The following is a 26,445-nucleotide window of genomic DNA, read 5'->3' as shown; positions in this document are numbered from 1 at the left end:
TAAACAGCTTATAACTCGTTTGCGTATTGATTTGCTTAGCTATAATCAAGTTAGTTTTTGTTGCATTAAACTGGTTCAAGTAGACAAGTTAAGCTAGCTCTGAGTTATCATTTCCGTTCCATTAGTTGCATTTTAGTTTACTCGAGGACGAGTAAAGGTTCGGTTTGGGGAGATTTGATACGTGCATTTTATATAGTCTTTTTAGCCTATTTTAGCACGTATTTCTATGTACTTTTGTACTATTTATATTGCATTATGCCCCGAATTGGCTACTTTGGTTCGTTTTGTCCGTTTTGTAGAAATGAACGCGAAAGTAGTGGAATCGTACCATTTTTCGTCCTTTTTGCATGCATTTAGAGGAGACGGGATTTTCCAGAGTAAGATACTGCATTGGAATGCGTGAAAGCACGGTCTACGAGGCAGTCGGGCACGAGTTTGAGCTGATTTGAAGACAGAAGACTCGATCGAGTGGTTTTATTACTCGATCGAGTGGTTTCTACATCCTTGGTTGGTCGATCGAGTACTTTTCTACTCGATCAAGAAGAGCTGAAAAGAGAGGTTACTCGATCGAGTAACTATTCTACTTGATCGAGTAGATTTTCTGGGGTTTTACTCGATCGAGTGGATTTATTCTTCTCGATCGAGTGGTTTCTGCTGGCGTGGGCTTTAATTAGCCCATAAGCGTGTTTTAGTTGTTGGACTTAGTTTATTTCCTATTTAAGCATTACGTTACTATGTCATTAGCCATCATCTTTTATTCATCTTATCATCTATCATTCTAGCTTTCACAGTAAAGAAACATTACGTTGCTTTTACTGCTCTTTTCTCTGCTTCTCTTCCTTTAAGCTTTTAGTTTAGAAAACAATTTAAACAACCCCCCCCCCATTTGTGACCAAATAGACGGACTTCTACAGATATCTTGCCTCCCTGAGGAGATCGACCTGACTTCCCTAGCTATATAGTTAGTTTAGTTAGTTTATTTTTTATAGGTACACGACAGCCCTGTCAGGAACCAAGGGTGAATATAATTTATGGTTAAAAAATGCTTGTTATAAAAATGGTTTGAAACATTTGAAATGGTAAAAACTGATAGCAAATATGAAATGAAAAATAGAGGAAAGATGAACGTAAACATTTGAGTTCTGACCTGGGGTGCATAAGAGGCGTGAAGCACCTAGTTGTGACTAAGAGCTTCTGCCTCAGGCCAAAACTCGATTTTGGCTCGATCAATCCGTATTTTTGATCATGTTATGCATGTTTTATCATGTTAAAGTCATAAAAATAGATAAAAAGAAGATGAAAGAAGAGGATTAATTATACCCTCATACTTACATGCTAGGTTGCTTGACGAGAAATCGACAGTGTAAAAACTCGTGAGTCGGAAAACTCGATTTAAAACCTTTTTGTAAAATATGGAGTGTTGCTTTGCTTTAGTGATGTTGTAGTTTGTCGAAGTGGTCGGTAAGTCAAGTGATTTAATGCACGATGACGGTACCAAACAATGTGTAAGGCTCGTATTTTCAATCGGTAGGTCGAAAATACGTGTCATTTGTTGACTCAGGAAGTCGAGGTCAGAATTTTAAGGGAGAAAAAAAGGGGCAGACTCTCGCGTACCTTCAAATGATGGCATTTGAGGGGTATTTATAGAGGATTGTGTGGCGGTGTGCGTTTTGGGCGATGTGGCAATATAGGCTGCTTGAAGAGGCGCGAACATGTCTGCGTGTAACACCCCCATTTATTCAGGAGCCTTTACCTAGACATCCTAGGTAAATGAGAGCGTTACAATCTCGGTTTCCCGAGGTCGTGAATAACAAAGTACAACAAACCAAAGTACTTTAAATAAAACTTTAGCGATTACATGTTCATTACAAATTAACCAACTAAAACTTAATATCAAATAAAGTACAACTCGCAGCGGAAATAAATAAAGTGATCAAATAATCTATGTGGTCTAGACTTCTAGGTAGACTGGCCAAGTCCTCACGCATTCCCATAAGCTCCCAAGTCAGCTAATCTTTAGTACCTGTCAAATCTGCTCCCCATTATGGTTCATCACAGGTGTTCACGAATACACTGTCAACCACGAGGTTGAGTAGGAATAACCAACAACAAAACAAGGTGAACTGATATGATATATAATGCAAATACAACTGAGCTCATCACCCGAATCACCCGTTCATCCCGCCAATCCATGGCCTGGGGTATTCATCATTCGAACCGAAGTTGATGTATTCACCATCCCAATCGAATTTGAGGTATTCACCATCCCAACCGAAGTTGATGTATTCAATTATACGCCATGCCAATTATAAAAATCATCTCAGACACGAGGCTGAGGTATCCAGTGCAAACGAAATCCCAATATAAATAATCCAACAATATATAATCCACATCCATTAATCCATCAAATTTCACAATACTTTTATAAATTCCACAAACAACCAAAGATAAGACGAGTTGAGTAGTTATCCTACCTTTTCAGCAAATCTAATTATATAGCACTCCAATTAAGTAAGTAAACGAAAGTTAGCAATGCTCCTCAACAATTCCGTCACCTAGATAAGATATTAATTATAATTACTAATCAAACTAACTATTTAATAATTAAACTAATTACAGGACTAGTTATATTAATTATATAATTACGTAGTTTAAATAATTATAAACCTGTGGTCAAACCCGTGTCAAAACCCAATTAAACCCGTTTTCAAACCCGTCTAACAAAATTCGAACCAACTAACAATAATAATATTAAATAATAAAATAATAATTAAACAACTACACTAACGACTACTCCATACCCGACGCCTAGCTACTACTACCACGCTAGCTTCACTCCACTCGTATGCGAGCCACCCAACTCACCATGACCACCACTGTGCAACCCACTGAGTCGCCGCCACTGCCTACTACACACCACCACCTCTCACGGCGGCAACCCGCAACAACAACCAACAACAACCTTAACAACAACACGACATACAACATAAGAAACCGACTCAACTTAGACAAACTTACGGCTTCCACCATTAACAAACAACCACCACCGCTATCCCACTTAGCAATGGTTGCCACCACCCAAGACCACCACCATACTCGACCACAATATCCCTCACACCAGCAGCAACAATAACTTTGCCCTAGCAACACCACCACGACACTCTCACAACAACACTCTTGACACAACTACCATTCAATCCCCTATCACCACCAGCAACCACCTATGGCCACCACCGTCGTCACCACTGACGATGGTCATTCAAAGAGTGCTTCCACCTTCCACTCGACCCACCTACACCACCACTACAACCTCCCAAAACCGACGGCAACACTAACCATACCCCTTCCCCTGTTTCACGCTTTTTCGACCACCAACCATCACAAACCACCACCTACAACCGCCACAACACCTCCCTCGAGGTCGAATCAACCACCTTGTTCCATCCCCACCATACCCAGGTCAAGACAACGAGTATTAGACGGTTCCATCGAGCTTAAATAACAATTATGCCCTAGCTCGTAATTCGGGCCAACCACCGTACCAAACACCACCCTTGACCACCCACGACCACCCATCATGGTCGACTAACCACCTAGGAGCGACCCAACCCAGGTCCAGGTCTTACAATAGTCATGGCAAGGGTAAAATCCGAGTTGCACCAACGGTACAACACCACCAAAACCACGTAAAACCCCAGTAACAACCCTTCCCTTGCCGGTCAATGGTGGTCAAACGGAGGGCGGTCCATCCCTGGTGTTTCCCGGTCATGGTCATGGTCTCGGGTCAGTCAACGACGGTCTAATTAATTAGTTATATCAATCTTAAGGTGAATATGTTATGAGACGATTAGAAAGTTACCTCGTGACGATCTCCTAACTAGTTCTTCCTTCTCTTTTCTCTTATGTGAATTATTTATGTTTTATGATGAATAAAGTCTATTTATATAGGTAGGTCATATGGTATAAGGAAGCAATTAGGAAACTATATAATTACCATGGTATTTCTATTATACAAATACGATTATTATTAGTATTATTGTAATTATTATTGTTATTATTATTATTATTATTATTATTATTATTATTATTATTATTATTATTATTATTATTGTTAGTATTATTATTGTTATTATTGTTATTATTATTGCTATTATTATGTTATTATTATCGTTATGTTATTGTTGTTGTTGTTGTTATTATTATTATTATTATTATTATTATTATTATTATTATTATTATTATTATTATTATTATTATTATTATTATTATTATTATTATTATTATTATTATTATTATTATTATTACTATTATTACTATTATTATTATTATTATAATAATAATAATAAAATGCGCGCAGCTTTCATTAAAAATAAAAAAAATAAAAGGTTTACATGAAATTGGTGGGGAGCCGAGAGACAATCTGGGCTCCCACACCCTTAGCAATAGCAAAGCTAAGTCTAGTAAAAATGTAAGCGGCTACCCGAGCCCCCGCATCCTGAGATACCGAGAATTTCTGGATCCGCTTGAGCAAGGCAACAACATCCGAACCCAGCTCCCCAAGTGAAGAGAAAGAGAAAGGTAGGAAACCATAACCCGCTACCGCGCACAAATCCCCTTATTATTATTATTATATTATTATTATTATTAATTTTTTTTTTTTTGCAAGAAAGGTAGTTCTCATATATTCCAAGAATAAGAGGATTACATGAGTTTCTTACAAAGAAATATAACCTCTATACTATGAAACCGCAAATCTCCCTTATCTATACAAGTATATATCACTTTTAAGTCTACAAAATCAGGTCTTTCATTAAGAGCTACCACTACTTTTGTATATACATTGTCGTTCACATTATTGAGTATCAAAGTACTGGTTATTAGTTGTATCTCCTTTGCTAGCTGGTTAGCTGACCTCTCTTTACCTTCAAAAATTCTCAGATTCCTTTCAGTCCAGAGGGATGAAACAAGGCATCCCAGACTACAGCTTACCCACTTATGTTTCCAATGCTTCTTTTTTTGCCTCCTATTTGTCCATAGGAGAAGGGACACCAGATCTGTGCAGGGTGTATTTAGATTTATCCAGTGCTTAATGGAAGGTAGAACAGCAGTGGAGTATTCACAGCTGGAAAACAGATGGGAGGCACATTCAGAGTCTTGTTTGCATAAGCATCACTTATTCACCAGAAGCAAACCCCTACCAATTAGTTGGTCAACAGTAGGTAACTTCTGCTGCACGGCCATCATGAGAGTTACACGATGCCTTGGAACCATAGTGCCTCTGGAGATAGCTTTTTATACTGGCAGGACAGTAGAAGTTTCTTGCAGAGCATCATAGGCTTTCCTCAAGGAGAACTTGTTATTGACATTGCATTGCTCCAGGACTTCCTTTGCTGCCTGCAAGCTGCCAAACTTGGAGATACATTCATCCCTAACTTGGATGATTCCACGAATGCAATCAGAATAGTACTCTTTAGCAGCAAGAGTCCAAATACGGCATTGATTAGTTAAGTAATTACTAGTCCAAAGATTCCATATTGCCCCTCTGCCATGGTCTAGCACCAGAGCCATTTTAGCATAATAGCCTGATTCCATTTACCAATATCTTTAATCTGGAAACCACCCTCTTCTTAAGGAAGACAAATGCTTTGCCAGTTTTTAAAAATGACCCTCTTTGTACCATCATCCTTGCCCCAGAACAAATCTCTACTAAGCTTGCCAATACATTTAATGATTTGCTTGGGCAGTAGAAGACCAGTACACCAAAAATTGCAGAGCCCAAACACTGCAGAATTTAGCACTTGAATCCGACCAGCATAAGAGAGATGTTTAGTAGAGAATTTGCCAGCTATCATTTGGATTTTAAGTAAAAGACCATCATACATTTCAGCAGTAAGTCGTGAAGAATTTATTGGCAGGCCTAAGTATCTGAAAGGAAATCTCCCTTAATGATTGCCAACAACTGCAAGAATCTGAGTTTTAATATTGTTGGGAACTCCTCCCAAATAAGCTTATGTCTTCTCCAGATTAGCATTGAGGCCAGACCATTTTGAGAAGGTGGCATGAATATCTACAACATGTTGAACAGAAGGTAAGTCTCCTCTGGTGAAGACCATAAGGTCATCAGCAAAAACCAAGTGAGTGAGGCCTATTCTGGAGCATTTTGGATGATAAGAGACATTTGGCTGCAAGCACATTCTCCTTAAACACCTAGAAAGAACTTCCATGCTCAGAACAAAGAGAAAAGGGGAGAGTGGATCTCTTTGCCTGACACCACTTTGGCCTTTAAAGAAACCATGATGAGCTCCATTGATTTTTAAAGTGAACCATGATCCTGTAATGCAGCCCATGACCCATTTGATAAACAGAGGAGGAAAGTGTAGATCAGTAAGCATATTCTTAACGAAGGCCCATTGCAAAGTGTCAAAGGCTTTGCTAATGTCAATTTTTAACATACATCTAGGCGTGAGATACTTCCTACTATAGCCTTTAACCAAGCTCTGAGTGAGCATTACATTCTCAAATGAGCTCCTACCACTCACAAAAGCAGCCTGCTCCTGACCAATTAGTCCTGGCATAATGCTTTTGAGCCTACCTGTAAGGATTTTGCTAGCAGTTTTGTACACTACGGAACAGCAGGAGATAGGTCTAAAATGCTTAACAGACTGAGGCACCTGCTTTTTAGGAATTAAGGAAACTAAGGTGACATTTGCTTGTTTGGCCATAAAACCATTTTTGAAGAAATCCTCAATAGCCAAGCAAAAATCATTCCCAATAGTATCCCAAGCTGCTTTGAAGAATCCAGAGGAGAAGCCATCAAGCCCTAGACTTTTGTTGGAGTCAATTCCAAATAAAGCTTGCTTAATTTCCTTCCTGCTAACTGGCTTAATCAAATCAGGATACTCACCCTCCTGCACACAAGGGCCACTAGAAATAACATCTGGATCAATAGGAATAACATCCTTGGAGCTGCCCAGGAACTGCTGATAGTACTCCACAAAAACATCCCCTACCTCTTGCAAACCTTTGCACTGGTTGCCATTAATGCTCTGAATGTCCCCAACCATTTGACATTGTTGCCTCTCCTTAATCTTTGCAAAGAAGTACTTGGAACAAGTGTCATTATGAGTAATGTTCTGAGTTTTAGCTCTTTGGGAAAGGATTTTATGCTCAGTTTCCTTCAGATCACAGAATTCTTTAGAAAGTAGCTTCTCCTGCTCAATGAGGTCAGTGGAGGTGGGAGAAGCCCTAAGCTTCTGGAAACACTGAGATAACTCAACCCATTTAGTCTTGACTCTCTCAGTGATATTTGCAAAATGGGTATTATGAAGATGCTTTAGGTGCTTCTTAACATTATTGAGTTTATCTATTAATCTAAACATGGGAGTCCCTTTCAGACTACTCTTCCAATGCTCAGTCACAATCCTCTTGAAATCAGGATGCTCAGTCCAACAATTCAAAAATTTAAACCTCTTTTAGGCAAATCATCATCATGGAAATAAACCATGGCAGGGCTGTGATCAGAGATACCTGGGGCAAGAAAGGCAGCAGTGGTTTGAGGAGAACTGGATAGCCGTCTGTCATTGACTAAAACTCGATCAAGTTTGGAGTAGACTCTAGTAGTAGCATCCTGTTTATTAAACCAAGTAAAGTCACAACCAGAGCCAGTTAGATCATCCAAACCACTTGTCCTTAGACAAGAATTAAAATCTACTAATTCAGAGAGAATAAGAGGATGATTGCTAATATTCTCATCTGGATGCCTAACCACATTGAAGTCACCTATTGCAGCCCAACTGTCCACTTTCCCAGCAAAGTGATTCAAGGAATTCCAGAGATCAGTTCTTTTGCCAGCATTATTACTACCATATATCACAGAGAAGAAGAAATTCCTCCCAGTGGGTAAGTGTTGCACATGACAGTGCACAACTTGGGAATGCTCTTCAAGAATATCCACCTTAGTAGTGATTGGGTTCCAAAGGATCCAAATCCTACCGTTCTTGTGCTTATTGTAGTTACAGCAAAAATTGTATCTGCTAAAAGTAGTTCTCAAAATCATTTTAGCTTTATTGTGCTTAACTCTTGTCTCCAGTAGGCCAAGAACATCTACCTTATTATCCCTAAGGAAATGAAGAACCTCACTATGCTTGACAGGCTTATTGAAGCCTCTTATGTTCCAAGTGAATATTATCATTTGGAACAAGAATCAGGGGGGTCCTCCACTATAGAGCTCTGACCTACATGTTTAGTTGACAGGTTAGCCTCCATAGCTAAACAGTGATCCTGAGCTTCATGTGATCCACCAGTTACCTGCCTATTAGGTGCAATAGGGGCCAGAGAGGCAGGAACACTATTCACCTGTTCAGTAGCATAAAGATTTGTTCCAGGATTCTAACCAAGGCCATCAGGAATGGTCTCCTCAAGAACTTCCCCTTGGCCAGTATCAGAGAGAACACTGAAAGAGTTCTCAGTGGTTACAGATGGAATAGTAACAGTCAGAAGTGAAGGGCCTCTCTTCAAGGCTATTTGAGACTGCTCCACCTGCCTCTTCCTATTGCATCTTGAGTGCATTACAGCAGCCTCAGATGAGGAAACCTGCTCAGAGGGAGAAGGAGGGGAGCCTAGCTGAGAGCATTATGAGCTCTGCTCCTTCCCCAATGAGCCGATAGCCAAATCTGAAGGTGCTGAGGTACCACCTAGCACACAGGGCTTATTTTTAACATAAACTGCTCCCTTGACAGTTTTAGAGACTGCTCCTTTTGACTGGGCAACACTTTCCTTGTGTCTTTTGTAGGATTGTATAAGATGCCCCATCTTACCACACTCTGAGCAATAGTGGGGGATCCATTCATACTCCACCCTTTTAGTAGAAGGGCCAAAGGGTGTGTTGAGGGAGATTTCCAAGGGAGGTTTTGCAGCAATGTCCACTTCAATCATTACTCTTGCAAAAGAAAGCTTCTCCTTGTTTGTGGTGGGCACATCAGTAAACATAGGTCTACCAATTTTGCTTGACATCTTACTAAGCACATTTGGGGACCAAAGATAGGGGTCCAGGTCTGGGAAAAGAACCCAGATTGGCACAAGAGATACCTTCTCCATTTCAAAAGAGAAAGAGGGGTGCCATTGTTTTAAATTTAGTGAGTATGATCCCATTTTCCATGGCCCATCTCTCAGAACATTGTTCATCTCCTCCTTTGTAGAGAACCTGAAACTAAGCCACCCTTTCTTGAAATATTAAACCACGGGAGAGGCTATGTGACCCTAATTCTTAGTTACAAATTCTGTAACCTGTTTGAGGGTAGGCTTAGAACCCAGTAAATGCCCCATGAGAGTGAACTCCCAAAGTTTGAGTTCATCAGCAATGTCCTCCATGGCAACATCAATTTCCCCAGATCCCTGGCTTTCCTCATGAAAGAAGAGAGACATCCTAGCACTATTCTTAGGTTTGACAATCTCAGTCCATTTGGGTTTAGGGGCAGGTTGCTCAGGAACAAGAACAAAATTAGGGTTATCAGAAGCATTCGTAACATTCCCCGCATTTCCAGAATTAGGGTTAACATCATTCAAGATTGGGGAAGGAATTGCAGAAATACTGACAGTGGGTAGAGAATCTTGATCATTCAAAGAATTGACAGTATTCGAAAGACTTGTATCAGGAATATCAGAATTAGTCACTCTAATGGTGGAATTAGGGTTAGCTGGTGATGAAGAATGAACCGCAGCAACTATTAAATCGTTAAGGAGAATGGGTTGACGAATCGGAGTTACCTTGGTTGGAGCAGGAACTGCAAGAACAGAAGAATTGTGCTCGAAATTAGTACCAGAAGTTGGGGAAGAAGGTGGCGAATCCAATGGTGGCCTGCCCTTGGGAGGACGACCTCTGCCGCGCGCCATGGAGCTAGGTGAAGGTCTGTAACAATGGAGAATTACAGAGGAAAAACCCAGAGAGAGAAAATCTTCTCTCTAACGATTATTATTATTATTATTATTATTATTATTATTATTATTATTATTATTATTATTATTATTATTATTATTATTATTGCAGTAATTGCAGGGGAGCTTCTATAAGTTAAAAATCAGGACATTACAAGACCCACTTTGCCACAAAATAGCTCTTCAAGGTAAGCTAAGAAGCTACCTCGACAAACAAGCCAAACTAAATCACCCAACAATTAGCGACCTACCGAATAGTAATACATCATAGTAGCAACAATATAAGATATTTTTCTGATCAGAGCTATAGGGGGTAAGCCCCCATCTTTGAATATCCTCGCATTTCTTTCCCTCCAAAGCACATAAATGGTAGTCGCCAATAAACACCTCCTAGCAGCCTTCACCCGTGCACACCCCCTGTTATAGAGCTTAAACCAGTGAAGTAGATGAGGCAAGGAATTATTATTATTATTATTATTATTATTACTATTATTATTATTGTTATTGTTATTGTTATTGTTATTGTTATTGTTATTGTTATTGTTATTGTTATTGTTATTGTTATTGTTATTGTTATTGTTATTGTTATTGTTATTGTTATTGTTATTGTTATTGTTATTGTTATTGTTATTGTTATTGTTATTGTTATTGTTATTGTTATTGTTATTGTTATTGTTATTGTTATTGTTATTGTTATTGTTATTGCTATTGTTATTGCTATTTTTATTGGTGATGTTATTGGTATTGTTGTTGTTATTGTTGTTGTTATTGTTGTTGTTATTGTTATTGTTATTGTTATTATTATTGTTGTTGTTGTTGTTGTTGTTGTTGTTGTTGTTGTTGTTGTTGTTGTTGTTATTGTTGTTGTTATTGTTATTATTATTATTATTACTAAATCCCGATACAATTCCCGACCACTACTCATACTAGGCCAATAAAATCTGTCCATACAACCATTATACACAGCCTAAGGCCCTATTGCTATCTAAGTCCAATTCCCGACTTGCTTACTTACTTTATTATTTAATTAACGTCTTATTTTCAATTATTATTATAAATGCCATTAATTAATCATTTGAATTACATTATTTACTCTTATAAATATTATTAATTTACGGGGTATTACAGTCTTCCCCCCTTAAAATGAACTTCGTCCCGATGTTCGCCCATAAATACTATTACAACATTTATAAACATCCATACAATTGAGCATCATTCCAACTTATGATAACACAATTATCCATCTACCATTATAACTACACGAACTTATCAAAAGATGTCACAACAATAACTCAAAAACATTTGTATTATCACATTTTATCCCCCTAGAAATTAACTTCGTCCTCGAAGTTTCGAGATACCAAACAACGGAAATAATTAAACCAATAGTGGAAAACCTCACAAGAAAATGTACTCCGTAATACACATTGTAACATAAGACAACTATTTTTATTTCTAACACAACACCAATTGATTGATAAATGAATAACAACAATCTTCGAATTAGTTTTAATAGCAAAACCCACATTGTATAGTATATTCGAAAAAATCTTTATTTAAACTTAACTACTTAATAAAGATTTTTTCGAATATACTTAGGGCAACACATTCCACATATCACTAGACATGTTATTCTACTTCACGTAATTTACATCATCAAATATCAAGGTGCAAGAGATGAGAAATAATTCTTTTTAAACTTTGGCATAAAATTACATTTTCAAGGATAAGAAAATATGTTACAACATTCAAAAATCATTAATAAATAATAACATAATTACTGTTAGAAATCTAGATCTCTTTACTCAACATATTCATATATGTTATAATTTTAATTTAGTCATAAAATTAAAAGGTGATCTTATGCATGCAAACAAAATATAATTAAAGAGGAAATCATCATCTTACATTGATATTTTCGGATCTTAAGGGCACAAGAGAGTTCTCCTACTCTCTTGTTCTTGAGCTCTCCTTAATGGATGAACTAGGATTCAAGTGTAGAATCCCTCCCAAGGAATAATACCCAAGGCAAACTCTTAATCAAATTAATATTATGATTACTAGAACAATATTAATTTAGTGTAAAATTGACCCAAAAATATTATATGGTCTCTCTATGTTTCGGTTAAGAGAGAGGGAGGAGGAGGAAGATTTTTTTATCTTTCTAAAACTCTAATTTTAGATAATGAATGAATGAATATACACTAGTTAATATCATAGTGTATATTAGGTAAAATAAGAAGAAAAACCAAGGTGGTTTTCTTCTCAAACACCGGGTGGAAGAGGGGAAAAAGAAGGAGCCAATGCATGCACAAGGTTGCCTTCACAAGAACAAGTAGGCATGCATGCCTAGTATTAGGCGAACATGATTATGTTTACCACTAATATAATTAACCTAATATTTTCCTAATCCTCTCCAATATTTCGGTCATAATAGATAAAATGGATTTCATTTTATCTTTGTCAAATTTGTCAATTTGTCACATGTCATATGTCACATGAAATTGTTATGTATTTTTATCATATTAAAAATCAACGCATTAATAAAAATACGTCATACACAAAATCGACTTAGTAATTCACAATTACTTGTATCAAAAAAATTTACCAATTATAAATCACAACATCTTGTATTTATAATAATTTATTCATTCAAATGCAATTGTTTCCTTAAACAATAATTTCATCTAAGTAATAAAACAACATTATTTAGACCGTATCTTATTTAATCAAATTACAATGAGACACGTAAATATTACTTCCAAAATCGTCCGTCAATTTTAAGTAATTTAATTGACCAGATCGTCATACGATCAATTAAATGATCAATTAAGAGTGTTACCCTTTAGGTATGACCTAAGGGGATCAATCGTCAACACCGTCTCACGACAAGAATGTCAAACTCTAGTCACCAATCATTACCGATATGTGTGGACCATTGACAAGAAATATTACTTCCCAATTGTATTCTTTAAAATGAGATTTAAACACGTGATCATCATGATCAACAATTGTGATCGCATTATTGTCGGAGGACACATATTCCAACAATCTCCCACTTGTCCTCGACCAGTGTGCGTCACCAATTCTCTTGTCCTATTATTATCTCCCACTCAATGCAAGGTGTCTTTCAGGTCGTACTTGCAAGTGATCATATCGAGAGTGGTTTCCTCGATCTGGAGAATAACTGATTGACCAGATTTATCCACCATGGATACATTCCGAGCGTGGCCACGCATTTTCTAGTTCATTACTCCTCGAGTGGCCCTGAGATATTGTTATAACCCTGACTAGGGGTGGACAATTCCTATCGCACTCATTCCCTTCGACTAGCCACAGCCATCATAACCCAAAATATGCCCATTTGACCCCATTTACGAAGGTCGTAGTAACACAAATCAAAGTTAATCTGAAACTGTGCCATCTTAGGTGAATAGTCTTTAGTCAAAAGAATCGACTCATTTGAATACTATAGTAGCTCTCGCCATGACCATGCTATATAAATTTGCCAGAACTCTATAAGCGGTCATAAGGCCCGACAAAGTGTTCCTAACAGTCTGCCTATGTGATCGACTAGTCATTCTCATATGACTCTATGGCACTTGAACTTGCCATCAATCGCATCACACTCTAGTCACTTCGAGACGTCACCTCATGTAAGTAACTATGGGCGAATACAATGCTAATCCGTGTTCACTTTAGCGAGGTTCAATTGTCTCTACAACCCGTTTCGATGTAACAATGTATAAAGAAAAGATAAAAGACAAGTTTGATTATGAACATGAACAAAAACAACACTTTTATTTCATTTCAAAATCTAACATAAACTTGGTACACGTTTAAGTCCCATGGACGCAACATGTCCATCATGCTTGGCCTACGATAAAGGCTTGGTGAGCGGATCGGCTATGTTGTCATCCGTCCCAACCTTACAAATCGCAATATCCTTTCTTTCAATGAAATCTCTTATTACATGATATTTTCTAAGTACATGTCTAGATCTATTACTAGACTTTGGCTCCTTAGCTTGGAAGATCGTCCCACTATTATCGCAATAGAGAGTGATGGGATCATTGGCGGTAGGTACTACTCTTAGACCTTCCGTGAATTGCCTGATCCACACAGCTTCCTTGGCAGCTTCTGATGCTGCAATGTACTCAGCCTCCGTTGTTGAATCCGCGGTTACAGCTTCCTTGAAGCTTCTCCAGCTAACGGTACCACCATTGAGCATGAAAACGAAACCAGCTTGTGATTTCATGTCATCTCTATTTGTTTGTAAACTTGAGTCCGTGTAACCATTAACACGAAGTTCGGTGTCTCCTCCAAACACTAAGATAGAATCCTTAGTTCTTCTCAAGTACTTAAGGATGTTTTTGACGGCTATCCAGTGACCCTCACCTGGATTTCCTTGATATCTACTCGTCATGCTCAAGGCATACGAGACATTAGGACGTGTGCATATCATGGCGTATATGATTGATCCAACAACGGAAGCATAAGGGATCATCTTCATGCGTTCAACATCATGGGGTTCAGAGGGAGATTGAGTCTTGCTCAATATAGTCCCAGTTACCATAGGTACCAAACCCCTTTTTGATTTGTCCATGCTGAACCGTCGAAGAATTTTATCAACATAAGATTCTTGACTTAGTGCCAATATCCTCTTGGATCTATCTCTATGGATCCGGATACCTAATATGCGTTGTGCCTCTCCTAAATCCTTCATTTGGAAGTGGTTACCTAACCACTTCTTAACAGAAGACAACATTGGAATATCATTTCCAATGAGTAGTATGTCATCGACATACAAGATTAGGAACACAACATTGCTCCCACTAAATTTCATGTATAAACATGGTTCCTCAACACTTCGAGTGAAACCATTCTCCTTTATAACATGATTGAATCGATGATTCCAACTTCTAGATGCTTGCTTAAAACCATAAATGGATCTCTTAAGCTTGCACACTTTGTTAGGATTCTTAGAATCAACAAAACCTTCGGGTTGTATCATGTACACCTCCTCTTCTAAATGCCCATTTAGAAAAGCGGTTTTGACATCCATTTTCCATATTTCATAGTCATGAAATGCGGCAATTGCTAACAAAATCCGTATGGATCTTAGCATGGCTACGGGGGCGAAGGTCTCATCATAATGGAGACCTTGGACTTGGGTAAATCCTTTTGCCACTAGCCTAGCTTTGTAGACATCAGCATGTCCTTCTATACCATTCTTGACTTTGAATATCCATTTGCATTGAAGAGGTCTTGCCCCTTTAGGCAAATCTACCAAGTCCCAAACTTGGTTTTCATGCATAGAATCCATTTCGGACTTCATGGCTTCAAGCCATAAGGAGGAATTAGGACTAGAGATTGCGGCCTTGTAGGAGGCGGGTTCGTCACTTTCTAAAAGCAACACATCGAGTGTTCCATCTTCTTCGATAAGTCCCACATATCGATCGTAATGGCGTATAACACGACTCGTTCTTCTAAGTGGAGGAGAGACAACCGTGTTAGACGACGAAGGAACATCTTCTTGCGTCTCTATTTCAGTTTGTGGCTCTTGAACTTCATCATGTTCAAAATTTCTCCCACTCTGTCTCTTAGAAATAAAATCCCTTTCTAAGAAGACAGCCTCAGAAGACACAAACACTTTGTTTTCTTGAGGTTTATAGAAGTAATAACCTCGGGTGTTAGAATATCCTACAAAGGTGCATTTTTCGGATCTTGGGGCTAGCTTATTGTCATTTCTGGTTTTGACATAAGCATTACAACCCCAAATTTTCATGTAGGATAGATTAGGAACTCTTCCTTTCCATATCTCAAATGGAGTTTTCTCGGTGGCTTTAGTGGGAGAATTGTTCAAAGATCTTATTGCGGTTTGAATCGCAAATCCCCAAAACGAGTTTGGTAACTCGGTTTGACTCATCATGGACCGAACCATATCAAGTAGGGTTCGATTTCTCCTTTCGGCAACACCATTGAGTTGTGGTGTTCCGGGTGGAGTAAGTTGTGATATAATACCACGACTTTTCAAGTGTGAATCGAATTCAAGGCTAAGATATTCTCCACCACGATCGGATCGTAGTGCGTTAATCCTTTTGTTCAATTGGTTCTCTACTTCGTTCTGAAATTCTTTGAATTTCTCAAACGCTTCACTTTTATTTTTCATCAAATAGATATACCCATATCTACTCAAGTCATCGGTGAAGGTTATGAAGTAGTCATAATTTCCACGGGCGGTGATACTCATTGGTCCACACACATCGGTATGTATGAGTCCTAATAGTTCACTAGCTCGTGTCCCTTTACCATTAAAAGGATTACGAGTCATTTTGCCAAGGAGGAAATATTCGCATGTACCATATGATTGAAAATCAAATGGTGTAATCACATTAGTCGAAATTAATCTTTTGATGCGATTCTCGTTTATGTGACCAAATCGACAATGCCAAATGAACGCTTCACTTGGGTCACTTGATTTGAGTTTCTTTGATTGAATGTTATAGATATCATTAGTCGAATTTGAGGTCTCTAAAATGTAAATGCCATTGATGGAAGAAGCTTGGCCTATAACCAAATCATTCCTTGAAATAGTACAACGATTGTTCTTAATGACAAAACAAAATCCATCCATGTCTAACATAGCGATAGAAATAATGTTTTTAGAGAGTGTAGGCACATAAAAACAATTATGTAAGTACAACTCAAATCCATTAGGCAAAGCTAATACATAAGTTCCTTTGGATTCGGCCGCTACTCGAGCTCCATTTCCAAGGCGTAGATCCACATCTCCTTTGCTAAGCCTCTTCATGTCTCTTAAACCCTGTAAATGATTACAAAGGTGAGAACCACAACCGGTATCTAGTACTCATGTCGTAGTGGAAGTATAATTTATATCAATAACATAAATTTCCTTAGGAATTTTACCTTTTGGAACGATGATTCCTTCCCTTATATTTCGCAAATATATGGGACAATTCCTAAGCCAATGTCCCATGCTATAGCAATAATGGCACTCATCATCAACTTGCTTGAAGTTTTTGATTTTCTTTCCCTTCTTCTTGAACTTTTTGCCCTTTAAAGCAAGAACTTGATTGCTTGAGCTCCCACTAGTTTTGGCATCTTTATCTTCCAGAGACAAAGATCCTATAGATTGTGTGAGGCGGTCTTCCTGAGACGGGCTCACACGAGATCTAGTACTAGTAGGTGGTCTAGTAGAAGTGATGAAGTTAAGGTTTCCATCCGATCCTATCCCAAAATGAAGTTCTCTAGTAGTGTCGAAATCATTGTTGGAGCAAACGTCGTCAAAAACATTGTGGTATGACTCAATAGTTATGGGTGCGGAAGCGTTTGATGGATTCATTGTAATGAACTACAAATATGGAGGAAAAGGAAATATTAACATTTGTCTTTTTAAATCATACTTGTAAATAAATTAACAAGATATGAACATTTATAAAGTGACCTCTACCCAACTATTATAAATGATTCCAAGACCCAAATTCATATTAACTTAGGCATCGGTAAAGCCGAAAACAAACCTTCATCAATATAACTCGGTGGATTAACACTTTAATCGATTCTACTTTTAGATCTCTTGGTCGATAAATTTACATTAAAAATTATCTTTAGCCCGAAACACATCCGGCAACCGTCGAGAATACTTTCGTTGAGTTCAACCCAAATTTCGAATAAATGTGTCCATGATCCAAACTTACATCAACTTGGGCATCGGTAAAGCCGAAAACAACCCTCATATTTATAAATTCGGTGGGTAGACATTTATCACCCCACTTCACCAACGTAACAAGGTTTGTCTTACGGTAAAGCCGACTCAACTCCCTTGCGAAACTGGTACTTCATGGGTTTCTAATTTTTGGTAAGGCTATGTCTCAATTGTTTATTTTAGCGAGAGGTCATGTCAATTTATTATCTATCACGTTTTAAGTGAACTAAAGCGGTGAACTATGATAATTTTAATTGACACGGTCGATAAACTCGATAAAAAGATAATGCATGTTTTAGTTATGGCGATTTAGCGATGCATGCGACATATAAATAAAATGCAAAGCATAAAAAATAAATCCTAGTATGGCCTTCCTAAAATAGAAAAACTATTTAACTATTACACATTCGGAAACCAACTCCATTGGTCCCTTGAACTTCGGTTGTGGCACGCATCTCGAGGTAACACCGTCTTTATGTATCGTCTTCCTTGAGTGACACCGTCTTCAAGGAACTCCGGAATAATTAAATTACATAACAAATTACATAATTTCCTATTATACATTTGTAATTAAAATAAAATAAATCTATTCAATTACAAAATGGTGATACGAGATCACAATAAATTACAACTGAATCGATATTCCCATACATTTCGGGTAATACCAATTAAAAACTAAGGCCATACTAAGTAAAATTACATAATTCAAAAATTACATAAAATAAAATTATGACAATCATAAATAAAATGCAGCATTATAATATGTATGAACATGCCCGATTTTATGCTAAATCGCCTTTAAATAGCCAATATCGTATATTATAACGGTTTTTACGGATTTGCGTGATTCAACCTTCTAAAATCACAATAAATTACATAAATTCATATTTATGCACAAGTTAATTACCCTAACCTCTTAGGACTCAAAATTAGTCTTCACTAATTATTTGACTATAATTAACTCATATTTCTTAAAATTGTTCATTAATGGACCTAAAAATACAATAAAATGCTATAAACTTCAAATAAATCACAAAAACTCCAAATAAATTCAAAATTTGAAATTTAAACTTATGAATATTCTGGAAAAATACCATGACACTCATAATGTTCAAAAACTTAGGTTAAAATTTCGTAAAAGTATCGGAAAAACTATGTTGCGTTTTATCGGATTTAACAAAAAAAATCATAAAAACATGAGAAAAATTATATTCACCAACTTTTCAATTTTAGATCTGAAAAAGATAAGAAAATGCAACATGTGACGTTTTTCCTTAGTCGTGGAGTATGTTTTAGCAATTATTCACTAATTAAGTCACTATTTATGCTATTTTTCATCAAAAATTCATAAATCATGCATAATTACTTCAATATAGCCTATTATTTTACACATATCTTGTAAAATTGCATGTGACAACATACTAAAACTCTATGACCAGATTCGAAATTTATCTCATATTAACCTATTTTTCTTCTAAATTCGATTTTAAACATGAAAAATCCATTTTTCGAGCATAAGAACTCCAAAAATTCTGAAACATTACAGGTCATCTTCAAAAAATACATGTGATAACATATCCAAAAATCACTGGAAAATTCGAAGTTTAGCTAATTTTAGTCCGAAAATGACATTTTAATCATAAAATCACATTTTTAATGCCATTATATTATAAGATGAACAATAAAAATCCACAAATTAACCAAAATATCCAAAAAACATTTTAGGATCAGAAACTTTAACATGCATAAATTTATTTCGTGATATTTCATAATAACACAAATTTACAAGTTTTATATGTTAATCGTATAACTCGGAAAAACTATAACCGATTTGCATGCAAACAACCAAGGCTCTTGATACCACTTGTTAGAAATCTAGATCTCTTTACTCAACATATTCATATATGTTATAATTTTAATTTAGTCATAAAATTAAAAGGTGATCTTATGCATGCAAACAAAATATAATTAAAGAGGAAATCATCATCTTACATTGATATTTTCGGATCTTAAGGGCACAAGAGAGTTCTCCTACTCTCTTGTTCTTGAGCTCTCCTTAATGGATGAACTAGGATTCAAGTGTAGAATCCCTCCCAAGGAATAATAGCCAAGGCAAACTCTTAATAAAATTAATATTATGATTACTAGAACAATATTAATTTAGTGTAAAATTGACCCAAAAATATTATATGGTCTCTCTATGTTTCGGTTAAGAGAGAGGGAGGAGGAGGAAGATTTTTTTATCTTTCTAAAACTCTAATTTTAGATAATGAATGAATGAATATACACTAGTTAATATCATAGTGTATATTAGGTAAAATAAGAAGAAAAACCAAGGTGGTTTTCTTCTCAAAAACCGGGTGGAAGAGGGGAAAAAGAAGGAGCCAATGCATGCACAAGGTTGCCTTCACAAGAACAAGTAGGCATGCATGGCTAGTATTAGGCAAACATGATTATGTTTACCACTAATATAATTAACCTAATATTTTCCTAATCCTCTCCAATATTTCGGTCATAATAGATAAAATGGATTCCATTTTATCTTTGTCAAATTTGTCAATTTGTCACATGTCATATGTCACATGAAATTGTTATGTATTTTTATCATATTAAAAATCAACGCATTAATAAAAATACGTCATACACAAAATCGACTTAGTAATTCACAATTACTTGTATCAAAATAATTTACCAATTATAAATCACAACTTCTTGTATTTATAATAATTTATTCATTCAAATGCAATTGTTTCCTTAAACAATAATTTCATCTAAGTAATAAAATAGTTCGATTACTTAGACCGTATCTTATTTAATCAAATTACAATGAGACACGTAAATATTACTTCCAAAATCGTCCGTCAATTTAAGTAATTTAATTGACCCGTATCGTCATACGATCAATTAAATGATCAATTAAGAAGGTTACCCTTTAGGTATGACCTAAGGGGATCAACTGGTCACCACCGTCTCACGACAGTAATGTCAAACTCTAGTCAGCCAATCATTACCGATATGTGTGGACCAGTTGATAGTAAAATATTACTTCCCAATTGTATTCTTTAAAATGAGATTTAAACACGTGATCATCATGATCAACAGTTGTGATCGCATTATTGTCGGAGGACACATATTCCAACAATTACTTCTTGAGCACTTATACTTTTAGAAAATACAGAGAGTTAAAAATTCATGAGAGAAAGAATCAAGGCCAAAGCTCATAGGATCAATTTATAATGAATTTGATAATTTATTTGGTCGAAACAGAAAATTTACAGCAACTTGTCAGAATCTTAGGTCAACTTGTAAAAATCACTAAAAATTGTCAAAATATTATCTTGCAACGTGGCTTATCAATTTATAAACATATACGAATCTTTTAAACAGTGGAGTTGGAATCATAACTAAACAATAAGTAACTTTTAAATGGCAAATTTTACAAAAACATGAAACGAAAACGTAGCTGTACAGGAATATTCTGACCACTGTCCACTAAAATATATATTTCTCCTAAACTGTATATTATTTAAGTATGAAACCAGCGGCATATGAACACTAACTCGCAAGGCTATCACAGATAAAATTTTTGTGCAAAGATATTAAACATACAATAAATAAAAGCCAAAGCAATCAAGAGTAAAATTACGAGAAATCAACCAAATCACTTTCTTCACAATTTCACGCATTTTCTGTAATACTTCACATGTTAATCATAACTACGCCTACCAAATACATGCCAACACACTTTTCTCATACCCACATGCTTATACCAATGTTTAAGCTCATATAATATCACATTCCACTCTCTTTAAAAGCAAGGTTACGTTCCCGTAACCGCAATCATCAATGAAAACAATACTCATTCAAGGCAAACAATGACTCCTACGACAAAATAAATAATATTCATTTTAAATTATCCCACACTCCAATATCTCTTAAGGTAACCGGTTCAAAACTGGAAGTGCCAGGGTACGAATTAAGGGATCCTTCTTAACCGCACTAAGAGGGGCACGTAACAGTTTCTATCCGGGGTTCATTTTATTTAGACACATCCAAAGTTCATTATTGTTCATTGGTTAGGCCTGAGGATCATTTTGCTCTGATACCACTTTGTAACACCCCCATTTATTCAGGAGCCTTTACCTAGACATCCCAAGTAAATGAGAGCGTTACCATCTCGGTTTCCTGAGTTCGTGAATAACAAAGTACAACAAACCAAAGTACTTTAAATAAATAAAACTTTAGCGATTACATGTTCATTACAAATTAACCAACTAAAACTTAATATCAAATAAAGTACAACTCGCAGCGAAAATAAATAAAGTGATCAAATAATCTATGTGGTCTAGACTTCTAGGTAGACTGGCCAAGTCCTCACGCATTCCCATAAGCTCCCAAGTCAGCTAATCTTTAGTACCTGTCAAATCTGCTCCCCATTATGGTTCATCACAGGTGTTCACGAATACACTATCAACCACGAGGTTGAGTAGGAATAACCACCAACAATACAAGGTGAACTGATATGATATATAATGCAAATATAACTGAGCTCATCACCCGAAACACCCGTTCATTCCGCCAATCCATGGCCCGGGATATTCATCATTCCAACCGAAGTTGAAGTATTCACCATCCCAATCGAAGTTGAGGTATTCACCATCCCAACCGACGTTAAGGTATTCAATTATACGCCATGCCAATTATAAAAATCATCTCAGACACGAGGCTGAGGTATTCAATGCAAACGAAATTCTAATATAAATAATCCAACAATAAACAATCCAACAATATATAATCCACATCCATTAATCCATCAAATTTCACAATACTTTTATAAATTCCACAAACCAACAAAGATAAGACGAGTTGAGTAGTTATCCTACCTTTTCAGCAAATCCAATTATATAGCACTCCAATTAAGTAAGTAAACGTAAGTTAGCAATGCTCCTCCACAATTCCGTCACCTAGATAAGATATTAATTATAATTACTAATCAAACTAACAATTTAATAATTAAACTAATTACAGGACTAGTTATATTAATTATATAATTACGTAGTTTAAATAATTATAAACCTGTGGTCAAAACCGTGTCAAAACCCAATTAAACCCGTTTTCAAACCCGTCTAACAAAATTCCAACCAACTAACAATAATAATATTAAATAATTAAATAATAATTAAACAACTACACTAACGACTACTCCATACCCGACGCCTAGCAACTACTACCACGCTAGCTTCACTCCACTCGTATGCGAGCCACCCAACTCACCATGACCACCACTGTGCAACCCACTGAGTCACCGCCACTGCCCAGTACACACCACCACATCTCACGGCGGCAACCCGCAACAACAACCAACAACAACCTTAACAACAACACGACATACAACATACGAACCCAATTCAACTTAGACAAACTCACGGTTTCCACCATTAACACACAACCAGACCCACCACTAATCGCACCACCGCTATCCCACTTAGCCATGGTGGCTACCACCCAAGACCATCACCATACTCGACCACAACAGCCCCCACACCATCAGAAACAAAAACTCTGCCCTAGTAACACCACCACGACACCCTCACAACAACAACACTCTCGACACAACTAGCATTCAATCCCCTATCACGACCAGTAGCCACCTATGACCACCACCGTCGTCACCCTTGACAACGGTCGTTCCAAGAGTGCTTCCATCTTCCACTCGACCCACCTAAACAACCACTACAACCTCCCAAAACCGATAGCAACACTAACCATTCCCTCTCCCCTGTTTCACGTTTTTCCGACCACCACCATCACAAATCACCACCTAAAACCGCCACAACACTTCCCTCGAGGTCGAATCAACCACCAGGTTCCATCCCCACCATACCCAGGTCAAGAGAACGAGTATTAGACAGTTCGATCGAGCTTAAACAACAATTCTGCCCTTGCTCGTAATTCCGGCCAACCACCGTACCAAACACCACTCTTGACCACCTACGACCACCCACCATGGTCGACTAACCACCTAGGAGCCACCCAGCCTAGGTCCAAGTTTTACAATAGTCATGACAAGGGTAAAATTCGAGTTGCACCAACGGTACAACACCACCAAACAACCACGTAAAACCCCAGTAACAACCCTTCCTCTGCCGGTCAATGGTGGTCAAACGGAGGTCCGGTCCATCCCTGGTGTTTCTCGGTCATGGTCATGGTCTCGGGTCAGTCAACGACAGTCTAATTAATTAGTTATATCAATCTTAAGGTGAATATGTTTTGAGACGATTAGAAAATTACCTCGTGACCATCTCCTAACTAGTTCTTCCTTCTCTTTTCTCTTATGTGAATTATTTGTGTTTTATTATGAATAAAGTCTATTTATATAGGTAGGTCATAGTGTATAAGGAAGCAATTAGGAAACTATATAATTACCATATTATTTCTATTATAAAAATACGATTATTATTATTATTATGATTATTATTATTATTATTATTATTATTATTATTATTATTATTATTATTATTATTATTATTATTATTATTATTATTATTATTATTACTATTATTATTATTATTATTATTATTATTATTATTATTATTATGGATGCGCGCAGCTATCATTAAATGAAAAACAAAAGTTTACATGAAATTGGTGGGTAGCCGAGATACAATCTGGGCGCCCACCAATAAAGCAATAAATCCGCAGGACGAAGAGAGCCACCATGTCCATCAACCAAACCGATATCAACCTCCTTTCCCGCAGTAATACCAGATCAATAGCAGGTGTCGAAAAGAGTGTCCCGGACAAGGTTATGCCGATGTTTAATGCCCACAGTACCAGTACAAGAAACAACGTGGTCCCCAAAAACATCCTCAGCAAAAACCCGAGAGCAAGCCGGACAGGGCCTAGATACCGTGAATAACGGAACACCCAGACGATACCCCAGCACACAACGGTAAGTCCTCCCGTTCATAGTCTGACCCAACCCCGAGATAGGAACCGCACGCAACCAATCGGAGGAGTGAGAACCTGCCGAGACCGCCATAAAAGCAATCGGCGTGGCGTCAAAGAGAAAACAGACTCTGAGGCAGCAGCAACCGTCGCGAAATAAATGTCTGCCGATTTCTTCATAAGTTTGGGGGCAGCAATTTCACTAGGGTTACCTAAAACACCAGATCCTGTAGTCACAGTAAACACCTGCGCGGCATCATCAAAAGCAGGGCCCGCAGCTACAATACCAGAAGGGCCGAGGAACTTAGCCTGCAACCAGCAGACTGCAAGCGGGACGCAATAAAAGCATAAAATAAAACATCTCCCGCAGCATAGACACCAAGACCACCAAGATGAAAAGGGAATGTAGCAAGGCGCCACTGCCAATCCCCAAAACCCGGCCGACGCGGTGACAATATCGTTCAAGCTAGAACGCAGAGCGGCATCAAAAGGAAGATGGACAGACCCAAAACACTAGGGGAGCAAGTACGAAGTGAGAAGTAAAGCTTGGAAATACCAGTACAAGCTCGAAGAAGAAGCAACTCACATTGCGGGTCCTCAATCCTCGCAACCAAATCCATTAGCTCAATGTTCTTGGTTACTCTCGTCGCCACAATCTCACTGCTAAAATCAGAACAAGCACCGAATGTGAGTCCACCCAAAACAGTAACACCACGCGATGGCCGAGAAATAGAAGGGGGAAAACCCCGGAAAGTCGACTCAGGGATCCTCAATAGGCCAAAAGACCTCCGTCTTGGAGACATTAAGATGCTATCCAAAAAGAGGGCCATCCACCATAATCAAATCCAAGACCTTCCCCACCTCCAAAGTATCACCCACGATGGTGCCATCATCTAAGTACCACGCCTGCAAAGTGAGGTCAAAAGTGTCCCGGATCTTGCAAACTAACGGATGCAAAACCAAAGCGAAAAGCAAAGGGCCCAATGGATCACCCTGCTGAACACCCTGACAAGACCACAAGCAGTGCTCCCCATAAAAAAGGCGGGCCGGGCTGGAATAACAAAACTCCACCCAACGGGAGAGAGCCGGGCAACGACGGCGGACCTCCTGAAGCATGGTCGAACGATCAACAAGGTTGAACGCATTCTGGAAATCAACCAGCAACATAGAAAGCCCCACCTGAGCCCCCCGATCCTCAATGAGCCGGTTCAAGGCATGCAAGATAGCCTCTCCTCCACCGGACACACCCACCCCGAACTGAAGCCCATCAAAATAAGAAGATAAAGACGGACCAACCATAGAAGCACCAACCTTAGAGACAAGCCGTCTCCAGACCGTACCAACAGCAATAGGACGAACCCCACCACCCGGTTTAACGAGTGGCGTGAGAGGGGCGCTGGCAATGTACTCACCCAGAGGAAGAGGACACCGGCCCTCAAGAAAAAGATTAACCACCCTAGTAATAGAAGTGATCAAATCATCGGAGATAGCCACAGCAGCGCCACTCAAACAATCCATAAGGTGCTGGGCACGAAAACCATCCCTCCCACAGGAAGTACCACGAGGGAAGCTCCGAATCATATCCAAGACCACAGCCGAAGAAGCGACCAGAGGATGATGATCCCCAGACAGAGGAGGCAATGAAGGAGGCGGGGCGATAGTATGCTTCTCACGCAAGGCCACGAGAGTGGCATCGGAGTAGGGGGCGACCCCAGAGGAAGAAAGCACCCGTACAGCAGCAGTATAATGGCCATCAGAAATCTTCCGCCGACATTGGCGGAGGTTAAGCTCACTCAAATCCAGATCCTCATCCCCAGAAAATGAAGAAGGACCAT

At 38.0% G+C, this 26,445-nt stretch overlaps 1 protein-coding gene across 1 annotated transcript; it reads right to left on the bottom strand.

Moving 5' to 3' along the window:
* Positions 1 to 7,453: 7,453 nt before the first annotated feature.
* LOC141589974 (uncharacterized) lies at positions 7,454 to 8,191 on the bottom strand. Its single transcript, XM_074410592.1, has one exon. It carries the CDS (start codon positions 8,189 to 8,191, stop codon positions 7,454 to 7,456), a length of 738 nt encoding a protein of 245 aa, XP_074266693.1.
* Between the last annotated feature and the right edge of the window lie 18,254 nt (positions 8,192 to 26,445).

Source organism: Silene latifolia, chromosome 7 (assembly GCF_048544455.1).
Source record: "Silene latifolia isolate original U9 population chromosome 7, ASM4854445v1, whole genome shotgun sequence".
Taxonomy (NCBI): Eukaryota; Viridiplantae; Streptophyta; class Magnoliopsida; order Caryophyllales; family Caryophyllaceae; genus Silene; species Silene latifolia.
The sequence above is the reverse complement of the archived record's forward strand: the minus strand, read 5'-3'. Positions and strand labels throughout refer to the sequence as shown.